Source organism: Primulina huaijiensis, chromosome 2 (assembly GCF_012295235.1).
Source record: "Primulina huaijiensis isolate GDHJ02 chromosome 2, ASM1229523v2, whole genome shotgun sequence".
In the NCBI taxonomy this organism is placed as follows: domain Eukaryota; kingdom Viridiplantae; phylum Streptophyta; class Magnoliopsida; order Lamiales; family Gesneriaceae; genus Primulina; species Primulina huaijiensis.
The window spans coordinates 6489110-6517098 of record NC_133307.1 but is presented as its reverse complement, the minus strand read 5'-3'; the positions used below and the strand labels follow the sequence as shown (position 1 = coordinate 6517098).

Here is a 27989-nt window from a genome sequence, read left to right as displayed (position 1 = left end):
CATGGCATATTTAGGTCACAGCGAGCCTGGCAGCGATCCAATCCATTCAGTAAAATTAGGATATTTAATTATGTTAATTAATTATATTACGTGCAAAAATGTTCATTTTGAGATTTATGTGATATTGCTTGTGGTCACTTTACTACCATTATTAAACCCGGTCGCCAGTTACCGGTCCGGTCGTCAGTTACCGGTCAGTTCAGTTGTTTCACCCAGTATACTGTGGCAGTAGTCTGATCAGACGTACATTATTAAACCCGGTCGCCAGTTACCGGTCAGCTCAGTTCAGTTCAGGGACCACTTGCGTAGACCATAATCTCACCAGAAAATTATTACAATTATTTCATGACAGGGCTCCAAGGAGCAAACATTTTCACTATGATTTTCAGTTCAGTTATGCACGTATTATAATTGCTCACGACAAGTTATTTTCACATTATGCCTCATGACATGATATCCTCACTTGCATGCAAGCTTATTATTTATTTACTTGTTATTTACGACATATGCATGTTGAGTCTTTAGACTCACTAGACTTGATTGTTGTAGGTGCTAATGATGATGTCGGGATCGAGGGTGGGGACCAGTGAGCCAGCTCGAGTCGGCAGTAGTAGGACCCGAGGACCTCACTTCAGCATTTATTATTTTATTGCTCAAACAATTGATTTATCGTTGGATAAACTTTTACTGTTATTTCGAAAATGTTAATTTCTTCCGCTGCCACTTTAAACATCAAACTTTATTTATCAGTTCAATTATGAATGAGACAATTTTATTTATTTAAAAAGAAAATTTTTAAATTTTCCGCAATTTTTCAAGCACGGATTTTTAGGCCTTTACAATTATTATATGTATATTAGTGATGGTATAAAGACGAGTTATTAGGATTAGTAATGCGATATAATTATCTTAGTAATGCAAATATTAAAATGAATAGCGTAGAACAAATTGATACATTCAATACACTATTAAAGTTGCATTTGAATGAATTCATTGATTGAAATGAATATTTTGATTATGTAGATTGATTTTCTATATTGAAATCATAATATCGAATATAGCTACATTAAACTGGGGACGAGGAATTAAGGTATGTATATGTGTGTATATGCTTTATTTGTTGAGTTGATGTGACGTCATACACGACATTCATGATTGGTATATCGATGTATAAAATAAATATTTTGTTAACATACATCATTTTATACATACATCAATACATGACTTGCACATTGAGCTATGATCCTTGGATATCTTGATATAATTGGATTTTGATTTTGTGGTTTTGAGCACGATACTATGTTTGACATTATGTGGCCCGTAAAAACATAGTCATTCATGGCTCCTATGATTGATTGGTTGAGATTTGATGGCGTTTTACCAATGCTATCATATGGCTATTACCTTATGCCCGATGCCGGTGCGTCTACTCGAACATTGATTTGATAGCGATTCAATTGATTCTGATATATACTCAGTGGATTGGCATTTAACTTGATATCCCCACAACATGCATGCATTGTAGATCATATATCATCATATATCATTGTGTAAATACATGTTGTATTTATTATGGCTGTTTCATACAGAGAATTTGCTCACCTCCAAGGGGAGTTGTTGTTGTCTTTGTGTGTAGACAATGGCTCAGCTACTCAAGGTTATCAGGAGACAAGAGAGAGTACTTCTAAAGGGACTCACATATGAATTGAGGTTGTGTAGTCTATCCCATTGTATATATATGTATCTACATACTGGGGCATGTCCCGGGAATATGAGTTGTTTGTATGTAGTTGATTTCAGCATGTGTGGGCTTATCTTATGTTGAGACTTTATTAAATACTACTTTTAGTATTATAATCATAGTTGGCACATTTTGGGCTCATTGTAAAGAAATTTTTACTCGTTTTACGCTATAATTAATTAACTATAATCAAATTGCATTGTAATAACGATTAAGAGTTGAGGATCCCACAAAAATCCACCAAATTGTGCTTCATGTCTCTGATCTGTGGACTCCTTGAATCTCAAGGCTTTATTTGTGACATCACTAAGGAATTTTCGGATGCCAGTGAGCTGTTGAAGATAGCACCGGTTTGCTATAAAGAGAAAAGATCTCCATCTTTTCTACAATTACAGATAAACTTTGTCCTTAAGCAGATCCTCCAGGCCAAGGAAATAATTGCCCATTATGAAGCTCAGGTGCAGAGTACTTTCTACTGCTAGATGTGACTGTCCATTCTGGTCAAAAAGGGGAGAAGATGTTGCAGTGGGAGCAAAAATGTCGGGTGAAGAAGGTGCAAAAACTGGACCTTCATGCTCTGGTCATGAAGAGACAAAAGAGATCTTTGATAGTGATGCATTTTAGTTCTTTTAGTTTACTTCTTTGTTTCTGTTTATTCAGTTTATCTCTATGATATGTTGTTTCTTAATGTTTGTCATTTAATGAATGATGGATGTTCTCAACTCATGTTGCAACACCTCTAACAACATTTTAACATATTTGGGGAGTCTAACTCAGGGGAAATTGTGTGGATTAACATTTTTACGTGTTTTGTCTATATAGGCAAAAAGAGGGAGATTGAAAAGAAAATATGTCTCTTAAATTATATTTTTTTTACATGAGTTTTGATTTTCTAGACTAATGTTATTATGATAAGATTTATATCATCTCTAAATATGATCTTTTCATTTAAAAATGTTAATTTCCTAATGAAATTCTAGTTTTCATGTTTTGTAGGCATCTATTCAAAGAATAATCTCTAGTTAAATAAGATATATTGAAGAATAGAGGCTCCAGTAGAAGATTTTCGACGACAAGTATTTTTGTTGTATTGTCGTTGGAGTGTTAAAATAGCTCAACCACTAAAATTCATTGTAATGTTGGTTGAGAATTGCTTCGAACAAAATTTCAACTTCTCAATGACTAGTTTGATTATTTTATGATAGATGTTTTGGATATACTTTAATCTCTTGTTGTGTTGGAAAATATTTCGTTATTCACTAATATTGTTTTTGTGTAACTGAAAGTATTTTTAACGAATCTTTTGTCCGAAAACACCTCACAAATATCACTCGTGCATAATTCTTTGTGTCCTGGTATATTTACGTAAAGTTTTGTGTGTTGGATTATTATGTTCCATGTTATGCTAGGTGTTACGGCACAGAACACAACACAACACTTTTGAAACACATAATCCCTCTATTAAACAATATTTTTATGCTAAACAATCACCTTTCAGTTACCATGTTAACAGAGCCTACAAGGGCAAAACATAAGATGTTACAAAGCTGGAAGGCTCGGCAGTACAGAGTATTGCATTTAAAGGAAAAAAAAAAAGATAACTTAAATTTAGGAGAACATGGAAAACATAATGTACGCGATCTAATTTGGTTACTCCCAAGTTATACTACAAAATAAATTCTCAATCTCTACCAACACCAAGAAGCCACTGCGCAAGATGGGTTAAATACGGCTCTGCACTAGAGCTGCTGCTCAATATTGGTCCTAAGCTCTGAAGCTCAGCTGAGAATTCCTTTTCAAACTTCCTGCAGATCATGCATCGAACAACAATGTCACATAACATGCACGTAAAGAGACATAGCGGTTCAGGGAAAATTGTCCGACAACATACAGAATAGATTCAATGATTGTTGCATTATCAGACACCACTTTCTGCGCCTGAGATTGAGTCCTTAGCTTCAATTTCTCGTATTTTTCTATATCAAGCGCATCTGTTTTGGGAGTGTCAACTGAATAAGTAATCAATCGTGGAGCTGCTGCTGCATACTGAAGGCACATCATTTTCATTTTCTCCAGCTTCTGCAATGAAGGCAGTCAGTCATTGAGAGAAGGAGATTTAGAGTAGCATCCTCATCAAATCAAATTGTAATATTAGATCAAGGAATGCTATTCACAAGCTAGAAAAAAATTACACATATACTAAAACACAAAATAAATATTATTTAAATATATAGCATGCGTTGCTACTTTACTAATGGAAGTTAATTACTTGGCACCAACAAAAAAATACATAGATAAGATTTCTAGAGATCGGCTTTGTTTTTTAAACATGTTTTACTCAATGGTGAATGGCTTCCAGAAAACATGTTCCTCAAAAGGCTACCATTTAAAAATCATTTGTCAAACAAGAAAGATACTGTTCAGCAATCTGCACACAATATGTAGAGCAGAAAGCTGTGTGATTTTCCTGATACAGAAAAACAGGGCTGTATCCGATAATTGTAATAAGTAATTCATAAAGGCAATATATACCAATAATTAAATAGGTAGCATACCTGGAGAAGAATAGGAGAAAGGAGCAAGCATTCTCGCAAACACTTATCCAGAAAAAAATCATGGTACTCTATAACCTGGATCATAGAATTTGAAGAGATAGAAATGCATCAGAACTAGTTCAAAAAATTCCACAGGGCTAAAGAAATTACAAAGTTAAAATATAAGGGTCTGATAATCAAGAATATCCACCTACCTCATCAATACTCTTCACAGTTTGAAGCTTATTATGCATCACATGCCAATTTGGCTCAAGAACCTGAAAGAAAAAAAGAAGATAAAATGCTTAGAATTTCTAGCAGGAGTCGTGTGAGCTGCCAGCATGTTAAAATTTTTTTTTTTTTAAGAAAAAACAGAGGGTTGAGTGATGTGCCTCGGATGTCAAATAATGTAGAAGGCTATTGATAAATTTAAGCATATTACGGCACAACAAAGATGAGACAGAAATTGCTATCCCTTGCATGTCAAGTCTGCGAAGACCCTACAATACACATCTCAGATAAGTTACTTGAAGGGAGTAAGTGATTAATGAGACAGTCACATGGTATTCAAGCCTCATACTTGATGTAGTTGCCATGACCCACAAAGCTGTCGATTCACATGTTTGCAGTGAAAGAGAAAGCGAAATATGAGCTGATATTTTGTTAAAGCTTTTCTTGAGATCACCAGCGACAATGGCCAACAAACCTGAACCGGAGAAGATAGAATTCCATAACATTATAATGGAACAGAATTTAATAGACAATCAACAGAAATTTAAAAACTTACATAATTTTATTTCATTGATAAATTAAAGCATATTTTTACAAGCTTCAATCTTGGTGTCGTTTACTGAGATAAAGAAACATTGGAAGAATATTCTTCTCATTCAATTAAATCTAAAATGAAAAGTTTCATACTGATTTATAAAAGCCCTGTCGTATCACTTAATCTAAATACAATCTTATTTTAAATTCAAAAGAAAGATAAATCCCTATCTAAGAATTAGAATACTTCTCCGATATTTAAACCCTCAAGCTGGACAATATATGTTTATCATGCTCAGCTGGGAAAAAAATTGTTCAAAATTAGCTCAAAAAAGTGCCTTTATTAAGATGTCTGCCAATTGCAATAGCATAGGAATGTAGCTAAGGTGCACAATCTTTCTTCCAATCTTCTTGCTTTCGGTCTACCTCAACATGGTTGGTTCGATCATGATTAACTGGATTTTTGGCGATACTGATTGTCGCTTGGTTATCGCACATTAATTTCATCTACTGATAGCCTTACAGTAGTAGTCTACTGAGTAGTCTTTCAATCCACATTCCTTTACAGATTCCATGAGCTAAAGCTCTAAATTCTGCTAATGCACTACTGTGTGCCACTACATATTGTTTTTTGCTTCGCCAGGTGATAAGCCCCAATTTTATAGAAATTTTTGGTATTTTATTTTATAATATTTGTGCTTATTTATAATTATTATCCCTAATTATGTACTTATCTGAATTATTTTTATGATATTTGTAAATTTTAATAAAAGAGGAAAAAAGCCTAATTTATGAGATAAGATGATTTTACAAAATTTCAAAGGAAACAAAATACCAAAAGAAAGGAAATAAAATATTTTTATATTTTATTATCGTGAGAATATTGAAGTTTTGGAAAAAAATCTGTGCAGATCTTGATAAATAAAATCTCTACAAATCTTATCAACAATTTTTGAAATTGACATGAGCTTCAAGGAATTGGAGGATTAAGCCCATGAAGAAATATAGAAGGCAGCGTACGTGAGCAGCAAGAGAGGAAGGCGCAAAAAAAGAGAAAAAAACCAACGCAGAAGGGGGAAGGAGGAGAGAAGAACAGTCAGAAAATGATTGGTTAAATATAGCAACAAAGACGTCATCAACACATGGTTAAACTGACTAGAAATAATATTCGGTTTCAGTGTGCGGTTTTAGGTTAGGGATGAAATTCCACGAAGATTTAATGCATTTCGATCTAATTAAATTCAACTAGAAATAATTGGACTGTTATTTAAATAGGTTTATTAACTCGAGGAATCGTTTAATAAATAAATTAGGGATTTCACTGTGATTGTCAAGAATTAAATAATTAATTGGATTTTAACACGTGTCAACATAGAGCCCGTTTGGTATAAGAAACTACAATTAAAAAAGTGCTTTTTTTAAAAAAAAAGTGTTTTTTTAATTTTTAACTTGTTTGGGTGGGCTTCTAGTGCTTAAAAAAGCACTTATTTAAGTTGAAATTAGAGCTTTTTTAAAAGCTCTATTTTAGAGCTTTTTTCACTAGTTTTTTTAATAACCTAAAAAACATCCACCAGTAGCCTCCTCTCAATCTTTTCTCCATTCTTCTACAAGGTACAATTTTTTTTTTCCGTCGAGGTTTTTGTTCGTTCATTTTTTTCTGCTTTCTTTTTGCTGCAGAATCTACACTCCCTATTCATTTACGTCTGTATTACGTATTGTGAATTAGATAATTATGTTACAATTCGGTCAATGATCCGATAAATCCAGGAAGTCAGGAAGGGGAAAGTATTTGCTTATTCCATTTTTTTGCAACTACGTATATAATATTCATCAATTCTTGTGTATTACGTATATTATATTATATTAATTAAAATATGTTATATACCATAATATTACTGTAATATTATTTAATCCTTGTTTGTATTACTTTTTCATTTATGATATTGTGAATTAGATAATCTATTTTTTTTTATGTTTTATTTTTTGAATATAGAATGTATTCGAAGTTAGCTCCTAAACGAGGATTATCAAATCCAAGTCAATTACCTAGATATACGATTGAGACTGTTGAACCTGGATTTGTTGCTGATGGGAATAATAAGGCGGATTGGACTGATCAGAATACCGAAATATTTTTAAAAATTTGTGAGGAAGAAATTGAATCCGGCAATAAGCCTACCAAACATTTAAACAAAACGGGGTACACAAATTTAGTTTCAAAATTTCATGAGAGAACGGGACTTTCTTTGAATCAAAAACAATTCAAAAATAAATGGGATTCTATGAGAAAATATTTTGTATTGTGGGCACAACTTATTGGAAATAATGAGACTGGCCTTGGTTGGGATCATAACAAGATGACCGTGCAAGCTGATAATAATTGGTGGGAGGATAAGATTAAGGTACATAATTTATATACTACATTTTAAATTTTTAATTAATTATTTTTATTTATTTTTTGTTACGTTGCAAATTACAGGAAAATCCCGAGTATGCAAAGTTTAGATTGAGGGGACCCAAGAATTTAGATTTATTGGAAAAGATATTTAAAGGTTCCATAGCAACTGGCTATGCTGCAATAGCACCATCAGAGGATCAACCAATTCATAATAATTTCAACGATGATACAAATGATTGGGATGTTCAGTTAGATGGAGAGTTTCAAAGTGATGTTTATATTAATGTTGAAAGCCAAGAATTTATGGAAAACTCAACAATGGGAGCTGACAGCTCTATGCAGCAAAGGAAGAGAAAAAGAAGGGAGAGTGGGGAAAAAAGAGGTCCCATTGCCACTAGGTTAGCCGATCAACTTGATCGTGTCCTTCAAGAATTTGAGACTCAAAAGTCTATACACGAAACACCAAAAGATGATCCATGTAGCATTGAAAATTGTCTGGAGGTTCTTCGTAGTTTGCCTGGTATGGTGGTTGGCAGTGAGCAATTCTTCATAGTTACTAGAGTTTTGGGTAAAAAGCATAATAGGCAAACATTTATCGGATTGAAGGACTCGGAACTGCAGCTTGGTTGGGCAAAGACATTCACTAAAGATGATTTGAAGCGTTATTAACATGAGTTATGTTTTTAGGAAAAATACTTGAATAATGCACTTGTTTTTTTCTTTTATTGATTGATGAGTCAACTTTACTAAGTAGTATGTTTAAATTTTTAATGCAATAATCTAAAACTTTCAATGTTTATTGTTTTTTTTATATATTTATCTTTATTCATATATTTTCACAGGATGTCTGCGAGTTCAGGCTCCACTATATCAGATAACTCTGATGCATCAAGTGATTCCGACATTTCCGTTGATTCTATTACAAATACACATGTCTCTAAGAAAAGAATGGTTTTGTTATCCTTGTGTGGTGTTACGAATTATGTTTTGAAATATATTGTTAAAGAAAAATGTAGGACATCGTGGTTATCAGGGTCTCAATGGGTGGCAGAGATATTGAATGGTAATGAGACACGATGCTTTGAAATGTTTAGAATGAGGAAACATGTTTTTTATAAACTATGTGACGATCTACTCCAAAAATATAGCTTACAGCCAACAAAAGGAGTTGATATCTATGAAAAGGTGGGATTATTTTTGTACATGATGGGTCAACCTGCTTCAGTTAGAAATGTTCAAGAGCGTTTTCAACACTCGGGGGAAACTGTTTCAAGACAGTTTCACAGCGTTTTAGAGTCCATATGGAAGTTGTCGAGAGATATCATCAAACCTATCGATCTTAATTTTACAGATGTCCCTGAATATATTAAGAATGACAAAAGATATTGGCCTTATTTTAAAGATTGTATAGGGGCTATTGATGGCACACATATATGCATTCGTGTTCCGCCTAGCAAGCAAATAGATTTCATTGGAAGAAAAGGGTATACTTCAACAAATGTTATGGCTGTATGCGACTTCGACATGTGCTTTACTTTTGTATGGGCTGGTTGGGAAGGTTCTGCTCATGATTCTAAAATTTTTAAAGAGGCTATGCGCAGAGAGAGATTGCATTTTCCACTCCCACCTGAAGGTTTGATATTAATATATCTTATATGTTTTTTTAAATAATTGTTAGATAAATATTTACACTTTAACTCTTATTTTTTGCAGGTAAATATTATTTAGTTGATGCAGGTTATCCTACTTTCAAAGGCTTTATGGGACCGTATAAAGATACTAGATATCATTTACCTCAATTTCGATTGGCTCCAAAGTTCAGATCAAAAAATGAAGTATTTAATTATCATCATTCCAGTTTAAGGACGGTTATTGAAAGAACATTTGGAGTGTGCAAAGCACGATGGAAGGTATTACAAAATATGCCCACATTTTGTCTAGATACTCAATTTAAAATTATAGTGGCATGTTTTGCTTTACACAATTTCATAAGGCGATACGATGCGGCTGGAGATATTCTTGAACAACTCGAAAATATTGATGATTTACAAGAAATCGAGCAAGATGGTGAAAATGTTTATGTCCATGACAGAGGTACGAGATGGCAAGAGCCAACACAAGAAAATATTACGGAAATGAAAGAATTGAGAGATGACATAAGAAATTCACTGCCAATAAAAAGTCGACATTGAACTATTAGTTTTTATTTAAATAAATTAAAGTAGAATGTAAACATTAACCATTGTTATTAACAATTGTTTTTATGGTTTTTAAGATTTCAATATTTTATTGTTTTGGTATGGATTTAATTATTTATATTTATACATCACACTTGTTTAGAAATCCGTTATAAAATATATATATAAATTAATGAGTTAAAAAAGCACTTTAATGATATGTATCCAAACATATTTATTAATTTAAAAAGTGTTTTTTATCTATTCATCCAAACACAATATTAACACAACTTTTACTTAAAAAAGCACTTTTAAAAGCCATCCATAAAAAACACTTTTCTAATCAAAAAACTTTTGATACCAAACGGGCCCATAGTAGAATTTGGTAACGTTGTGTATCTTAGTTATTTATTTGAATTTGAATCTATCCTTGATATTTGAATCCCTCGTTTTTAATTGCAATTATTTTATTTAATATTTTATATTAATAATCCATATATCATCTTTTTATTTATTTTGTCTAGCTTAAGTTAAGTGATAAAAATTCTAGTAATTAATTATTAGTCTCTGTGGGATCAATATTTGGACTCATCGTCCATTTACTATAACTTGACCTAGTCCGCTTGCTAGATTTATTCTCAACCGAAATCGTCGGTCACCAGGTTACTAGATTTCCCCACACAAAGGAGCAGTAACCCGAGGTAGAACGTCTATCACTTGGAGAACCAACCCAATCTGCATCACTATAAACTTTGATATTCCTGGTGGAGGTTTTCTAAAGATTAATCTCTTCCCAGGCGTTTTTTTCAGGTATATCTTCAATACACAGCTTCCATGCGTTCCTCATTTGGATTATCCATAAACTGACTGATAACACTCACAATATATTCAATATCAAGACGCCTATGAGATAGATATATTAGCTTGCCCACTTTTTTTTTTTTTGATAGGAAACCTGAAATTTATATATTAATTAAATCGTATTACAAAGAGGCGGATGAGTAGTCCGCAAATCAGAAACAACTAATACACTGTCATCAAGACATTAAAAACTTCCAATCCCTAACAACATCTGATATCGACAAATGATTGAAGTCCTTCATCTTTGTGGTCGAACCCGCAACTCTGAATTTGTTGATCTCCCAAACTTCATTGATATCGGTGGGCTTGTCATTGAAGATTCTGTTATTTCTTTCTAGCCATATAGTCCAAAACGTGTAGTGAACGATCACATACCAGAATCTCTTAACTTTTAATCCCAAAACGATACCAGGCTCAATAATGAACATATCTCTTGCCCGTTGTGGAAACACCCAAGAACATCCCAGTTCTTTCATGACCATGGACCATAACCCTCTTGAAAAACAGCAATGTATCAACAAATGATCCTGGTTCTCGTCGTGGTCGTGGCACAACGTACACCAGTTCGGACTTAACGCACAAGTTGGCCATCTTCTTTGCATCGAATCAGATGTTGGAAGTTTTCCCAAAGCCACCATCCAAGAGAATATCTGAATCTTCTGGGGGATAGGTACTTTTCATATATGATCGTGACAAGCGAAAGAAGGAAAAATATGAACTGGAAAATAGACTCATAAAAAGATTTTACTGAGAATAAGCCCGTAGAATCCCCCAACCAAACCCTGAAATCCTCTGAACCCACCTGCAACCTCACCGTATCTAAAATACCCACAAGAGACGCAAATTTCCCTAGCCCTACATCGTTAAGATTTCTTCTAAAACACACATCCCATCGGTAAGAAACCGTGACTCCTACAGTGACAATCTCTAAGAAGTTACGAATAGGTTTATTAATCTTGGTACAAATCCTGAACAAAGAAGGAAACCGAAAAATGAAAGAAGGACCCTCTCCAACCCATATATCCTCCCAAAACCGAATAAAATTACCCCCTCTCAACACCGAACCACACAAAGGATGAATTGAAGGAAAAAAAGAGAAATGAATTTCCAAGGGCTTCTGAAAGTTTCATTCCTGCTGGCTAAACCCAAATCCCACCCATTATCCTGAAGACCATATATGCTCTTTATAACTTTTTTCCACAATGTTTCTTTTTCCTTTGTGCCTCTCCACCACCACTTTCCTAATAGTGCTCTATTTCTGAAACTGATATTCCCCAAACCCAACCCTCCCCTATCCTTTGGTTTACAAACCTGCTCCCATCCAACAACGTGACAATGCTTATCCCCATCCATACCATCCCATAAAAAATCACGCATCATTTTCTCCATCTTGTCGGCCACTGTACCTGGCACCCGGAATAAAGACATGTAATAGGAAGGCATTGCACTTAAGACAGACTTTATCAGCGTGAGACGTCCCTCTTTTTACAAGAACGCCTTTTTCCAACTTGCGAGCTTTTTTGACATCTTGGAAAGGACCGGTTCCCAAAACTCTACATTCATAGGCTTACCTCCCAACGGTACCCCTAGATACTTAATCGGCCACACGTCTTTTTTGCAACCAATCGTTTGAGCCAAACTCACCACCTCCTCATCCTCGAAGTTGATCCCCAAAAGCACACTTTTTTCGAAGTTAATCTTCAAACCCGTTTTTAGACTGAAATCTTTGATTAAATCCACTAGTCTCATCACATGCCTCTTTGTCTGTACCATAAACAACATGTCATCCGCAAATTGTATATGCAAATTTCGAAATTCTCTTTTCCCACCACTAATCCTCTCACCTCATTCAAATCCCTAGCTTTGTCCACTAATCTCCCCAAAACATCAGCAACTATATTGAAAAGAAAAGGTGAGAGAGGATCCCCTTGTCAAAGTCCTCTTTCCCCTCGGAATTTTCCCCTCGGCTTACCATTGATAAAAATCGAAAATGATACATTAGACACACACCCTCTAATCCATTTCCTCCATCTGATTCCAAACCCTTTTTTCGGTAACACATAATCAAGGAAACGCCAGTCAATGTTGTCGTAAGCTTTTTCCAAATCAATTTTTAGCACCCAACCTTTTTTTTTTCTTTTTACGGTATTCCTCCACTACCTCGTTGGCAATTAGTCAACAATCCATGATTTGCCTCCCTTTGATAAAAGCACATTGATTTTCGGCAATCGTACCATTCAATATTTTCTTCATTCTGTTTGTCAACACTTTTGCGAGAATCTTGTAAAAACTAGTTGGCAAACTAATGGGCCGAAAATCATTGATCCTAATCGCATCTTGTTTCTTAGGAATGAGGCAAATATACGTTTCGTTTGTAATCCCATTCACAACCTCTCCTTCAAAAAATTCAGCAAAGACTTTCAACAAGTCCCCCTTTACAGTTTCCCAATTCTTTTGGAAAAAGGCAAGAGTAAACCCGTCCGGCCCTGGAGATTTATCTCCATCACTCTCAAACACTGCTTTTTTAATTTCGAACTCCGAGAAAATAGTCTCCAAGTCCTCCGCTTCATTCGTATCCAATGGACACCAATCCAATCCATCAAATCCTCCTCCGTCCCCCTCTGATTTCCTATACAAATTCGTAAAATATTTGACAATGCTCTCTTCAATAAGAGTCTCATCCGTGATCATTGATCCATCCTCCAATTCCACTTTATCTATAATCGATCTAGTTTTTCTTTTAGTCAACAGAGAGTGGAAGAATTTCGTATTCTGATCTCCTTCCTTTAACCATTTGACCTTCGCTTTTTGACTCTCAAGTTGGAATTTTTTAAAAGTCACATTTTGGAGCTCACATCTTGCGTCCCTTCTTCGAGATTTTAAATCCTCAGACCACTCCCCATTAGCTTCTACTTCATCCAATTGCTGTATCAATGCAGTTAACTCCGCCAATTTGACCCCCACATCGCCGAAAACATCTCTATTCCAACTTAAAATATCCACCTTCAATTTTTTCAGCTTTGCCATAAATTTATACCATTCCCAACCTTGAAATGCCCCACCACACCACCAATTCTGCACAAGTTCTTTAAAATTTTTATGGGACAACCAAACACTCTCGAATCTGAACGGAGCAGGCCCCCCTCTCAACTTAGTGGTATCAAAAATCACCGGACAATGATCCGAAGTGATCCTGGGTAAAACTGTTTTTCTGAATTGAGGGAAAATATCCTTCCATCCATTTGAGATGAGGAATCTGTCTAGTCGACAACAAATCGGATCCGCCCTGAAATTTGACCAAGTGAACTTTGCATTCAAAAGGGGAGGGTCATGGAGCCCCAATTCACCTATCAAATTGTCGAAACATAACATACTCGTGGTGGAAGATAAGCTGTTCAATTTCTCTCCCGTATTCCTTACCACATTAAAATCACCTCCCAAACACCAATAATCCTCACAGATAGAACTCAAACCTGATAGTTCGTCCCAAAATCTCTCCCTATCTCGCGGCTTAACAGGCCCATAAATCGCTGAGAACCACCACCTGATATTATCATTGAATTTAATCAGTATAGAAACCGAGAACTCCCCTATCAAATTATTACTGACCATCACCACCCTCGGATCCCACATCACTAGGATACCACCCGCACGGCCTTCCGAAGGCAGACAAACCCAATCTACAAATCTAGCCTTCCACATACTGGACACAAACCACTTATCAACGTGTTCTTTCTTAGTTTCCAGAATCACTACCAAATCCGGACTTTCCTTACGGATTATTGTTCGAACCAGTTCTCTTTTTTTCGTATCACCTCCAACAGCTGGTTTAAACCCCAACATACACATCTCTTTCAAGGGGTCTAGAACATATTTCCTTTGGGAGATTGAGATTCCCGAGAAAAAATTTCAAGTATAAATTGTTTAGAGAGCAATGACTTCACATGAATAATTTATTTCTCATGATTTCTAGTGAGAAATATATCGTCAACATATATGATGATAGCAATGATCTTTCCATCTGTTGTGTGCTTGACAAAGAGTGTATGATCAAAATGACATTGTTGGTACCCATCTTCCTTCAGAACATTGGTGAATCTGCAAAACCAAGCCCGAGGTGATTTTTTAAGGCCATCAAGTGATTTTCTTAGCATGCATACCTTGTTGACAATCGTTCCTGATTCAAACGCCGAAGGAATATCCATGTAAACTTCTTCTTCAAGGTTTCCATTCAAGAACGCATTCTTGACGTCAAACTGATATAGCGTCTAATCTAAATTAGCAGCAATCGACAAAAGTATTCGCACAGTGTTGAGCCTAGCCACAAGAGCAAATGTCTCTTGATAATCAATCCCGTATTCTTGTGTGTATCCTTTACCTACCAGACGTGCTTTAAATCATTCAATACTCCCATCCGCCTTGTATTTCATAGTGAAAGCCAATTGCATCCCACTGTCTTTTTCCCGGACGGAAGTTTGGTGATCTGCCAAGTATTATTCTTTTCGAGTGCCCTTATTTCAACAAATGCTGCAACTTTCAATTTGGGTGTTGGATGGCTTCTCTGATATTTGATGGAATCTGAACCTGATCTAAATTCGACACAAAAACTATATATACAAGTGATAAATGATCAAAGGGAACAAAACTGCAAAGAGGATGTTGTGTACAAAATCTGACTTCTTTTCTTAATGGAATAAGCCTATCAACATGGTCATTATGCTCAATTGTAGACAAGTTAAAAGAAGTGTCACCTAATCACCTTGATCATTTTCCAGGGAATCTGGCAGCGAGAAGGGCTAAAGCCTAGCTGATCCTGCATAGGGTTCTGTTTGCTCTCAAGCTGAGGTTGCATCCTGCGTGAGTAGACTTGGGGCAACATAACAAGAAGGGTTGGTTCAGCATAAGGTTGGACTTTGGATTTGTAGGAGCATCGGGTAATGGTTCAAGAGAAGGTTTGGCTGGAGTTATAGGCTCCCAATGTTGAGATTCATTTATAGGCTTCCAATGTTGAGATTCATTACTTATATTCTCTCCCTGAATCGGGCAGTTGAGATAAAATGGATCAGTTTCAAATAAGGTTAAATCCATTGAAATATAGAATTTCCTCGTTGAGGAATAACGCTTGTAGCTTTTTTGGTTTGGAGAATAACCCAGAAAAATGCATTTGATAGACCATGGATGAAGTTTGTCCCTATGTTGGGAATGAATGTGAACAAAGATGGAACATCCAAAGATCTTAAGTGGGAGGTTGTGGAGTAGGTGTGTATTTGGGTAAAATTCAAGAAGGGCTTGGATTGGAATTTTTAGTTAATGACAAGAGAAGACATTTGATTGACAAGATAAGTTGCACATATGATAGAATCACCCCAAAAATGACGTGGGACATTATTTGTGAATAAGGAGAACGAATCACATCAAGCAAGTGGCAGTTCTTTCTTTGAGAGACACCATTTTGTCGAGGGGTCTCAACGCATGAGCTATGATGAATGATTCCTATCTCTTGCTCGATCAATTTGGAGAACTTGAGTCTTGGTGGAAAATTGGGTTTGAATCATTAGGTTAAATTGATTAAAGATTAGGGATGTTTCAGTCTTATCCTTCATTAGAAATACCCAAGAGAGACGCGTATGGTCATCTACAAACAATAGAAACCAACAAGACCCAATGATACTTTTGACATGTGAAGGACCTCAGATGTCACTATGAACAAGGGAGAAAGGTTTAGATGATTTATAAGGTTGTGATTTCAACGTATTTCTTGTATGTTTAGAGAACTGGCGGATATCACAATCCAGAGACTAGGAATTTTTATTATTGAACAGGAAAGGAAAAATTTTGTAAGTACAAAAAATTGTGATGGTCTAAGCGTTAATGCCAAAGCAAAATCTCACCAACTTTATTAACAGAAATGAATGATGAAGTCGAGAACTAGATGGGTTCAATGTCATACTTCTCAGAGGATCCCTCATTTTGAAAAGATACAGGCCTGCACAAAGATCAAGCACTACCAACGTCCTCTCCAAAGCCAAATCCTAAAAAACACGCGAGTCAACTAAGAATTTAGTTGTGCACCTCATATCAGCATTGAAATTACTTGCTGAAAGTAAGTTACATGTTAAAACAGGAACAAGCAAGACCGGTTTCAAACAAATATTGTGAGACAACTCCTTGGAGCAAGATCCATTCGCTATTCGGACTGTGTGCATATTTTGACAGGGAACACAGAAGCGAAAAAGTGAAATATTTCCAGTCATATGGTCCAATGCGCCGGAGTCAATGATCCATGAAGTGGACAGATCTTGCTGGGAATTTAAAAGCAGTAGAAAATTCATCTCTTGGGCTGCTGTTCCCGTGCCAATAAGAGATGGATTTGGTGGGTTATGAACCTGATTGAGTAGCTTTTGAAGAATCTCCATTTGAGCCACAGTAAAAGGCGGAGAGAGAAAGAACTCCCAGTTGCATTGGAGTTAGCATGTCTTTCTCGCAAAAGCTTCCAATCTGCCGGTTTGCAATGGATTCTCCAACAAGTTTCTAAATTATGAATAGGTTTCTTGCACTTTTCACACCAAAGTCGTCCCTGTCGTGTTGATTTTCCACTGGAGTTGGTGGTTGGCAGAGAATTGGTCACGCTGTTTGATCAATTGACTGAGAGGAAGCTGAGCGATAAGATATAATGGCCAAACCATCAGCAAAAGCGATTGAAGGAGATGAGCCCAACATCAATTTGCGGCGGCTCTTCTTGTCGGACCTCGGAGAAGAAATCCCGAAGATTGGAAGGGGCTTTAGGCCCCAAAATGCTGCTTCCCACATCATCAAGATAATTATCGAGGCCCGAGAGAAATTTAAAGATCCTTTTCTTCACGACGATGTCTCCGTAACGCCTGTCATCTTCTTCGCACATCCAGTCAAAAACTTCAAACATATCCAATTGTTGCCAGAAACGAGCGAGGTTATTAAAATAGCCAGCGACGGTGTTATCTCCTTGTAGCAGAACGTGAAGAAGGCTTTCAATGTCAAGGATTTCGGACGTATTTTCCTAGGAAGAGTAGGTATCCCTTGCTGCATCCCATATTTCTTTTGCTGAATTATAGAGTAAGAAAATTTCGCCGATTTTAGTGGTCATGGAATTAATTAACCAAGACATGACCATAATATTTCCAAAATTCCACGCCTTGAATTTTGAATCAGAGGAATCTGGACGCTTCGATTCACCCTAAAGGAGTTCATCCGCTTCCATTCACCCTAAAGGAGTTCATCTTTGCCTTTGTCACATATGAACATCATGAAGGACTGAGACCATTGAAGGTAATTTGTCCCGTTAAATTTATGATTGGGGATGGGGAGAGAAGTGTTCTCAGCGATTAAATTCGACACCGACAATGACGATGAGGCATCTAAGGAAGAAGAAGTCGACATGCCGTATTTAAGGGGTGTATTCGTTGCAGATATTTGCTGACATTTTTAAATAACAGACTTTTGTGGAGTTGATAATTTCTACTTACTTTTGCAGAATTTCACAGATTTTTAAAGATTATCACAAAATCTTGTACATTTATTTTGCATGACTTTTATTGACATTTGTAAACTTTTTTATAGAACACAATAGATTTTGTAATTTATTATTGTGATTTTTTAAATTTATTTAAACTAACAATTGGATGTGAATAACTTTTTATTTATTTTAAATATTTATCTCTAATATAATATTTTTTACATATTGATTTTACGAAAGACAATAAATAAGTGAGTACTAAATTTATTGCAATTAAACTTCAATTATTCAATTCAACATGTTTATTTAAATAATTAATATTTTTTAAAAATACATAACAATAATTTTCAATATTAATAAATAATTAAATTAAAATCATTTCATTCATTTTAAATAAATTTTTGTATAAAAAATATATCAATTTTNTGAAACTCAAAAAAAAAAAATGAAATATGTTAATAATTTTGATTTTAAACTATTGTTAGCAATGAAAAAAATATATATGTTTTTAAAAAGTAAAAATAAAAGGAAAAATAAATGGATGAAAAAAGAATGAAAATTTTAACGTTTGTATTGAGTATGTGAGTTTGGGGGATTTCCCAATTAAATGTACATCCAAATCTTTAGATTGAATCAAAGACATTTTTGACATTTTATTGTTGTACCTTAGGCTTTAATTCTTGTACTTAATAGACTTCCATGGAGTCTATATTGACATTTTGAATACCTATAGACTTTTATAGAGTTTTAAAAGTCAAGTTTGAATACCACATGACTTTTTAAAATTCTACAAAAGTTTACATTGAATATCACTAATTTTTTATAGAATATATTAAAGTCTAGATTGAATATCTCTAGACTTTTAAACTCCATAAAAGTTATTAAAAGTCTAAAACCAATACAGCCCTTTTAGTTACGGGCTTTTATGTGCTTTTTATGCGCTATGATATTATGTCGTTTACTGAAACATTGGAAGAAATACTCTTCTCATTCAATTAATATAAAATGAAAAGTTACTGACTGATTTATAGAAGCCCTACCCTATCACTTAATCCAAATACGATCTTATTTTAAATTCAAAAGAAAGATAAGTTTCTATCTAATCTAAGAATTAAAATACGTATCCAATATTTAACACTTAGCAAACTGCCTGATTGGTAAACTGATTAAATCAACTTGGACCATCTAATAAATAAACCAAAACTTAATTTTTTATTTGATTAAGAGGTGTGGAAACTTAGCTGAATTTTGTTTGCATACCATTTACAACATCTAAGTTATCTATTTATTATTTTAACAGAAGTAGTGACAAAGATAAATGAAGAAATAAAAGCAACAAAATGTATACCACAAAGCAAAATTTCATGCTTTTTACTACATGGGAATTTATTCACGCTTCTAGGCACCTCATTAATGAAGCTCAAAACAAATATATCATGCATACTGGATTGAAACATTTGAAGTTAATTTTACTGGGACCTAGAGAAAAAAACATAAAGAACAAAGAAAGAGCTGCAAATGAATGTCGACCTTAAAACTCAAGGCAAACGTTTCCAAGCCTGTTATGCTCACAGGTTCTTCTAGGTCACTGGCAATCTGGTCGATTTGAAGATCTCTGAGTACACTCAACCGCTTCAATAGCGTGGTTGTTTCCTGGAAGTAAATTAAATTAAAGAACTTCCTAAAGCACTTGGCGCAGACACAGTTCCATACCACACAGGTATAGCTATTAGAACTCACCACACAACATGTTAAGTCCTCGTGGTATGAATCTGCCACAGCAGCTGTGGTTCGCAATGCAAGATCCAAGAGTGACTGAATAGAACAGCAATAAAATCATACCCTACTATTATTGAATTCAATTGTTATCAAAAATTTAGTCTTTACTTTTCCAATGCACAAAATATTTATTTGCCAACACACCTGTAGCTTCTCCGTAGAAATATCATCAGGCTTTTTCATGAGCTCCTCCCGAGCTATATCCATGAAGTGAACCAAAAAATCACCCTGCAAGTTTGGTTAACAAAGTATGAAAAAATATTTTATCGACTCAATGAACCTCTGATGTTCTACTTATAATCCCACAAGGAAAGCCACTGGCAAATATAAATCACATGTGATAACTGGAAGAAACATTCTATTCCGCAGGCAAAGAAACATATAGTTTCTTATCACGGCTTGCAGAAAAATCAATATTTCTGCTGTCTGAACAGGCAAATAGAAAGTACTTTGCATCCTTTTATCACCTGTAGACCCCAAAATTGACACGCATAATTGACCTAAATGATCCATGGGTGAAACATTTTCTTAGGATTGGTTTATTTCTTATTACATCTCAATAACTCATCAATCATTCACACACAAGACTCCTAAATCTGAATCTAAATTGAAACATGAATTACTGTAAATGCAAAAACCAGCTATACCTGATCAAGAAGAAGATAGTGTTTGATCGATCTCAGTTTTCCCATTAAGTCATGCTGCCAACAAGACAAATAATATTTGTCAAAAAAGGAATTTAAGGCAAGGAAAAGCAATAAATGAGGATATGGAAGGTGCGGTTTTAGCACACCTTTTCTTTAATTAGATTTAATAATTCCCCACTTGCAAAATCATAAGCAGCTTTAATGCACTCGAGATAAAGATGATCAGACCCTACACTTGTTAACTTTGAATCTTCGGCTACAGGAACCTGTTCAAACCAATCTGACTGGAAGATTGAAGACAGTAATCATAGACCCACAAGTTCAAGATATTAACCTGAATATTATGCCCACATTCTCTCATTGCATTTAAATATTTTCCAGTTGTCAAAATTGTTTCAGCAGCATTTGCAAGGAAACTAGGTATGTCATCTTTCAGGCTGTAGCGTTGTTGCCAATACTTAGCATCATAATCTAGCGCGAGACTTTCCTGTTAAAAGTGAGATCAGATGGTTTATAAAAGCCAAGTCCGGGAGTATTGATTTTTAAATGGAAAAAACCTTTTGGAAAGACTTATTCTCAGCGATGAAAAATTCACCATATGGATCATTAATCACTCCCTCGTAAACCCACCTGTAATGGTTCAATTCAACAGTATATTTAACAAAATTGAAGAAAGATACGTGCAAAAAGGGAAGAAACAGCACTCCATCACGAATCTGCATATTACCATACTCGCTCTGTGCTGACATACAGTCTCTCAAGCTGCTTATCAGGACAAATGTGTTGTTACAACATAAAACAATTCATTACTTTGAAGGTATGCTCAGGAAAAAAATTCACAATGCTTCTGAAAGAGAAGCCCAAAGCAGCAGTGGAACCAATATACTGTTTGTATATTTAATTAGTACAAAAAAACAATGCTAGAGAGGGCAAGTCTAAATTTTTAGAGGTCTGAAATGCAAAATTTAAGAGGATAAATTGGATTTTTTCGGTGCTAAGTGAAAATTTAAAGGTGAAACTTTTATGGGAAGGGGACAATAGAATTTTTAAGGTCAGAGTATTTCAAGGAGAGACAACAAAAATTATCGAGAAGGAAATAAAATCATTCCATACTTCTATCTAAACCACAAAATGATTGAAAATTTGAGCACACTCGAACCAGGTGCTAATAAAATTATTGAAGAAATAATGTGAGCACTCTGAATAGATGCTTATTTGATAAACTCACTGGTTAGCTTTCTTCAGGTTCGAGCGCAAAATGCATTTTCCTACACCTTGCTACAACTAATTTTTAGCCCGTTGAGTTTTTCAAATCTATAGTACATATGACAAATTTGACATTGTTAAACTACTACAAAACCCTACTGTATGCAACAATAAGGCATCAATTAATAGTACCTTTCTAAAATACCCAGGTATGCTTGGCTTGCACTATGGGACATCATTTCCAACAAAGACCTCACTACATGGTCACCGCCCATGGCCTTGGCCTGAAAGGAAAAGTTATTCAGCAATTATGACAGACAATGTCGCTAATAAACTTAGCCCAGTAAATGTAAATCATAAACTACAACTTTTAATCTAGAATAACCTTCAAGTTTGTTTCACATGCATAATGTCATACCTGACCTTGCAAGAGGTTGAGAACTGCGGAACCAATAAAATTATTAGCTGTAGACTTTTTTATCACTATGGATAAAGCTTGCATTGACCCCATCATCGGCTGTGAGATGTTAGAAACAAAGATCAAATAAATTCCTCAATTATAAAAGGTGATATAAAAAATATATAAAGTTTTCCAATCAAACCTGGCAATAAAACCAGAATCCTTGAATAGAAAGTTTTCCTAATCGAAATTGATGTTCAAGCTGAGCCACCATCGCTTGGTAATCCTAAATACACATTGAAGATAATAATTCTTTTTCATAATAATCCAGACATAAATACCAAGTCAGTTATCTCCACTTCTCCTACAAGTTGAGCACGATAAAGGAAAAGGTAAGAATTAGGTTTGATTTAGTTTGACACAATATTGCACTCAACAAACTTATGTTACAAGCATAAGTATAGAAACAGTACACAATCTTATGTACTCTCGATGGAATTGAGACCAAAATGGTTGTCATGGAACAGTTGACATCCCTTCCTTTCTTCAAAATAAAACTTTGTGATAGTTAAATTTTATTAAGACCCACAAGTAACATATATCTTTATATTTGATTGATAATCGTGCAATCAACTAATAGCAGGTGCTAGATAGAGAGTATTCTATTGCAATTTCTCCATGGCACACATTTTCACACATACTAAGATGCCGACTGTCCTATGCTTGCTTACAGCTATGCTAATCAAATATAGGATTATTGCACAGTATTATCTTCCCACCAGAGACATGGAGCATTGTGGAATTGAAAGAACAAAAGAGTGACACAGAAAACATTATACAGGACAACAAAACATTAAATGGCCTACAAGAAGCAGTGATCTGAGTGCAGCTGCAAATGCATGATTTACAAGACCAGATTTGAACTGGGACCTCGATTCAACAAACTGATTGATTAGTAAGTAGCTCTCACACAGGGGGAATATCCGTTTTGCAGATTCCTGAAATTATTTGCGTAGGTCAAAAAAATCCAAGTGACTGATATTTATGAGAAAAAGGTAATGCACTCATTCCTTTTAGACCGAACACAAAAGCCTTTAGGAAATATGCTTACCTGAAGTGCCAAATCCAAAGATGCATCAACTTGGAAAGTTATGTTATCATCCTTCCCAAGAACTCTGCGGATTGAAGTATACCGGCCCTCAATACCAACCAAAGCGTAGAGCAAATCATCAATAACAATCAATTCCTGCAAAATATAATGAACATGACATACTAATCTTTTATCAAAGGCTAGAGATTATTAGGTTTAAACATAATTCGTTCTTTTCCATGTTAGTGTCAAACTCTATAGCTTGATCTACAAAAATCCTAAATGGCAACATGTTCTTTCACAGACCACTACAATTGAGAACAAGAACATGAACGCATCACCAACTCAATGCAAAAGTCATCATCTACAATGAATTCTTTTTAACCACATATACAAGTCTCAATTGAGCCAATTTTGCTTAAATGGGATCATATAGTACCTTAAGTGTGTATTAGTACTGACTACTGACTGAAACACTTCCAAGAAGACAAAGCTTATTTTGGTGTCACCTGAACTTGCGGATGGAGCCAGACCCAGAAATAAGATGGTAGGTTGTGAAACAAAATTTTAAATCTTTCCAAAATTTGAGACAAAATACATTTTTCTCTGACATATTATAGGAAAGAGATACTGTGGGCGTGGGGGGGCTGACCACCCAAAACACTGACCTGAACTGCAGCATGGTAGCAACCTATAGGTTTGTCCATTCCAGGACTGCACAAAATAATGCATGATCATCATCAAAATTATTATATAAAGATACTTGATAAAAATTATTGGGCTAACAAACTTTAAGAAAAACAAATTTTGTTTGTCTTGTTCAAATTGTGAATGAAATAATATGAAACAACATTGAATTTTATTGATTATGTGGATGAAAAACATCTTGCACGCTGTAGAATAATTAACAAAGATACTCTTACTCTAATCCAACAACAATTCTTGGAGATTTGAAAATGCTTTGTGTATGTCACACTCACTTAAAATACTGTATAGGAATGAGAGAAGACTCCCATTTTTACAAGTGGAGGCCAGATTTCTGCTTTTAGGTTGGATTTACTTTTGAGTGATAAGATTAAATATGGATAAATTATAATGTATTGTTAAAGAAATTAAATAGGATGTGAAATAATATTGGTACATAATAATTTATTTAGTTTGATTGATTAAGACTGACATTATAACTAAATGATAAAATACAGTTTTACCCTTTCACCATTATAAATATTACTACATTTGATTTCACATAGTAGAATTGAGATTTTAATTCTTATAGGAAAATAAATTAATTTTTCTCAGTTCAACCATTATAAATTTGAATATCTACAATTTGGCAAATTAATATTGCAATTGTCACAATTTGAATTCTCTCTATTGAAAAATATTAAAATGCAAGTGTTAGAAGTAGCATTAAGAGATCCGGGAAATAAATTGTTTTTCTTTTGTATTTTTATAGATCTTCGAAGTGCATATTAAAAACCTAATTAGCTCAAGAATACACCACACTGCTGATTGTAGTCTTGAACCCATGAAAGTAAAGCGCCCTAAATATATAAATATATAATATATAGCATATGCTAATATCAATTCAATTGTTCATGTTTAAATAATAAATATATAAGTTCAAAACATATAAAATTTCAATTCTAAAACTAGAAAAACATAATCTAAAATTCATATTCAACTTCTTCAATCAAGATCGAGTCCATCTTCTTCATTTGAAACTGCATAACGATCGGCATCATTCTCTTCTTCACTTTCTTCATCAAAGTTGAATTCATCATCTTCATCTACGACGTGAGGAAAGTCCGGCGGCCGACAGCCCAATGTCTGGCAAGCCACGAGCAACAAAAGAGGAGAAACAGTGGAGAATGGTAGGGTTTACGTCAGGGTTGATTAGGAGAAATGGAGAAGATGATAAGAAACGTTGATTTCATATATTATTAGGCCTAAAAATTGTGCAAAATGGCCCTAAAAAAATTCTGCATTATTTTGAAAAAATGTCCTACAGCTTATCTTTCCTATAGCAACGGTATCGACGCTATTGCGTTGACAGCGATGATAGCGCTCGCTATCTCGAAGTGTAGTGCGCGTAGCGCCCTGTAGCCATGGGGCTTCGCTTCACCTCGCTACGGGCAATAGCGAGCGCTATGCTCGCTATTGACAACTATGTCTGACGTATGTATTAGTTGTCAAATGGGTAAAAGTTGTAGACATCAAATTACATGTTTCTTGTCCAGGAACTCCTCAGCAGAACAATATAGCTGAAAAGAAACATAGGCACGTAGTTGAAACTGGGCTTACAATGCTATTTCATGATGATTTGTCACTACCTTTATGTGTTGAAGCTTTTTCGGCTTTGTACTTAATTAACCGTTTGCCATCATCATTTTTGCAAAACGAAAGCCCGTATCACAAGCTTTACAATAGATATCCAGATTACAATGCTCTACGGGTGTTAGGATGCTTGTGCTTTCCGTCTTTGAGACATCAAGGAGGTTCGAAGTTTGCCAAGAAAACATATCCATGTGTTTTTCTTAGATATAGTCCTATACATAAAAGGTGTCAGTGCTTAGAACAAAAAACAAAATGAGTCTACATCTCAAGGCATGTCATTTTTTACGAGGAAGTTTTTCCTTTCAAACCAACTCAACTAGTCCAAAGCTCTCAAAAGTTTACACTCTCACAATTTTCCAAACTTGGATGAATGGATCAGCACTTAAAAAGATTATCATTCAGCTCATTCAAATGAAGACAAAAGGGAAAATCCTCAAACTCTAGCTGCTCCTGAATTTACAAACTGTTGTGACAATGTTTTGAATGCAGATTACTTTCCAACAACTGAAGATGTCTCTCCCACGATCCTTGAGCATCATAGTGCTGACCAAACAAACTCACAAGTCATTGATTCACTTAACCAAATTTCTGCAGATTCTCATGATCTTTCAATGCAAAATGATTCTGAACCAGCCGAAGAAACTCTTGAGATATTTCACAGACAATGGAAACTCAACCACCAACCATCGAAATTCTGAAATCAAATTCTGAAATTACCTCTCGGTCACTGCGGCAGCTTAAACCACCATCATACCTGCAAGATTATGCTATTGTTGCAACCAGAGAGTATTTTTCATCTGTCATCTGAACCGAATACGCTCAAAAAAGCCTTAAAAGATCGGCGCTGTATCGACACTATGCAAGATGAACTTTCTACTCTCCAGTACAATAATACATGGCACTTAGTTCCCAGGCCTTTTGGAGTTAATATTGTTGGCTCAAAGTGGGTTTATCGTCTCAAAACAAAGGAAGATGGAACAATTGATCGCTTCAAGGCTCAAATGGTTGCAAAGGGCTTCACCCAAATCTCTGGCGTTGACTATGACGAAACGTTCAGTCCATTAGTTCGACCAACTACCAAATCTCTGGTCTTGACTATGACGAAAATACCCGAAAATTTCGGGTACCCGACATGATAGGGTTGGTGTCGGGTAGTAAAATTTACTACCCGACTTGTCAGGGTTGGTGTCGGGTAGTAAATTTTACTACCCGACTTGTCGGGTATCCGAAAACCCGACCTGCGCCCACCCCTAATTTAAAGGCAGTGATACACATTTTGAGATATTTAAATGGTACGAAAAATTTTGGTGATGCGGGTGATGCGGATTGGGCTAGTTGTAGTATCACTCGGAGAAGTACTACAGGTCTTGATGCATTTCTTGGTGTTCAAAAAAACAACCTATGGTGTCTCGTTCCAGTTCTCAAGCCAAATATCGATCCATGGCCTCGGCAACAGCAGAAATTACATGGTTAACATTTCTTTTAAGAGATATTAGGGTTACTTTAGCAGAACCACCACAGTTGTTTTGTGACAATGTTGTGTTGTGACAATGTTAGGCACTTCACATGTCAGTGAATCCATTGTTTAATGCACGGTCAAAACACATTGAGCTTGATTATCTTTTTGTAACGGAAAAGGCTGTAATGGGAAATCTTGTCACACGGTATATTCCATCGTCATCTCAACCCTTGAAAACATAGTAGTTATAAGTACGATGATAAAAATCGAGACAGTTACCAAGATAGCATTCACCCAACGAGGAAAAATATGTTCGTCATTCTCAATAATCAAAGATAAAATCCCCAAGTTCCATTCACTGACTGCCGACTGAAAGCAATTTGCAGAGTTGCCAACCAAAAAGAAAGTACAAAACCAAGAATCTGATTTCTAGAAATATTGACATCTCTTTTTAATTTAAGCTAGCAAAATTGAACCACCCTCGGTCACTAACACCGCCTTTGGAACTAAATTTCAAATAATTCAAAAATCAAAACACCATGGCCCAAATCCACATATTTCGCCAACAAAATCAAACGAAAAAACACAAAAAAAAAAAGATCAAGTGATACTCACCGAAGCATCTACAGCTTTTGTTAACCTGAAAATGGCTTGTTGTGGTGGGGTCACCCCTTCGTTGGAACGCCGTTATCGCGAGCGGAACTCGGGCCGCCGGTGACCACTTCCGCTCGCCGGAAAAGCTCGACTGGCAGGGAAGATGGAGGGAAAAAAGAAGAAATTATTGAAGAGGGAAAAAGTTAAAACTGGGAGTGAGGCAGTGGCATCGTTTCGAGGTGGGATGGTATTATAATTTTCAGAGAACTTTAGATATGGGAGTGAGGCATGACAACTATGGATCCAACACTACCTAGTTGAATATAATGAATATAGCTTGCGTGAATCTTGATTTCCAGCGAGCCATTTGTTTATGTTAACGCCAAGAAATTGCAGTCCCTCCACGAAAATACATTTCCAATTTGAGAACGTATCTTGTTTGGATCAGATAGGCACCCAACATCAGCATAACCAATTTACTTTGATTGGTATCTTTTGAATACAAAAGT

At 35.3% G+C, this 27989-nt stretch overlaps 2 protein-coding genes across 8 annotated transcripts; one reads left to right on the top strand and one right to left on the bottom strand.

Annotated features, from left to right (window-relative positions):
• Positions 1-3179: 3179 nt before the first annotated feature.
• On the bottom strand, positions 3180-27767 carry LOC140965987 (gamma-tubulin complex component 2-like). 2 transcript variants are annotated; one of them, XM_073426275.1, is made up of 20 exons: positions 27502-27767; positions 23759-23804; positions 23112-23246; positions 22867-22998; positions 22203-22286; positions 22019-22117; positions 21793-21884; positions 20952-21024; positions 20729-20881; positions 20541-20660; positions 20395-20448; positions 19892-19975; positions 19709-19783; positions 19499-19621; positions 4856-4981; positions 4668-4775; positions 4491-4553; positions 4297-4371; positions 3633-3820; positions 3180-3546 (listed from the first exon to the last, which is right to left on the bottom strand). In XM_073426275.1, exons 1-20 carry the CDS (start codon positions 27507-27509, stop codon positions 3423-3425), a joined length of 1962 nt encoding a protein of 653 aa, XP_073282376.1. In that variant the 5' UTR covers positions 27510-27767; the 3' UTR covers positions 3180-3422. The 2 variants fall into 2 exon arrangements, with proteins under 2 accessions (XP_073282376.1, XP_073282382.1); XM_073426281.1 differs by having other exon boundaries at positions 27527-27767.
• LOC140965959 (L10-interacting MYB domain-containing protein) lies at positions 7035-9693 on the top strand. Of its 6 annotated transcripts, XR_012173197.1 has the most exons (4): positions 7035-7442; positions 7520-9071; positions 9297-9348; positions 9531-9602. XR_012173197.1 is itself a non-coding variant. In XM_073426249.1 (3 exons), the coding sequence occupies exons 2-3, from the start codon at positions 8231-8233 to the stop codon at positions 9628-9630; spliced, it is 1320 nt and encodes a 439-aa protein (XP_073282350.1). In that variant the 5' UTR covers positions 7305-7442; positions 7520-8230. The 6 variants fall into 6 exon arrangements, 4 of the variants coding, with proteins under 4 accessions (XP_073282366.1, XP_073282350.1, XP_073282358.1 ...); XR_012173195.1 differs by lacking the exon at positions 9531-9602 and having other exon boundaries at positions 9297-9440; XM_073426249.1 differs by having other exon boundaries at positions 7305-7442; positions 9152-9630.
• Positions 27768-27989: the final 222 nt, after the last annotated feature.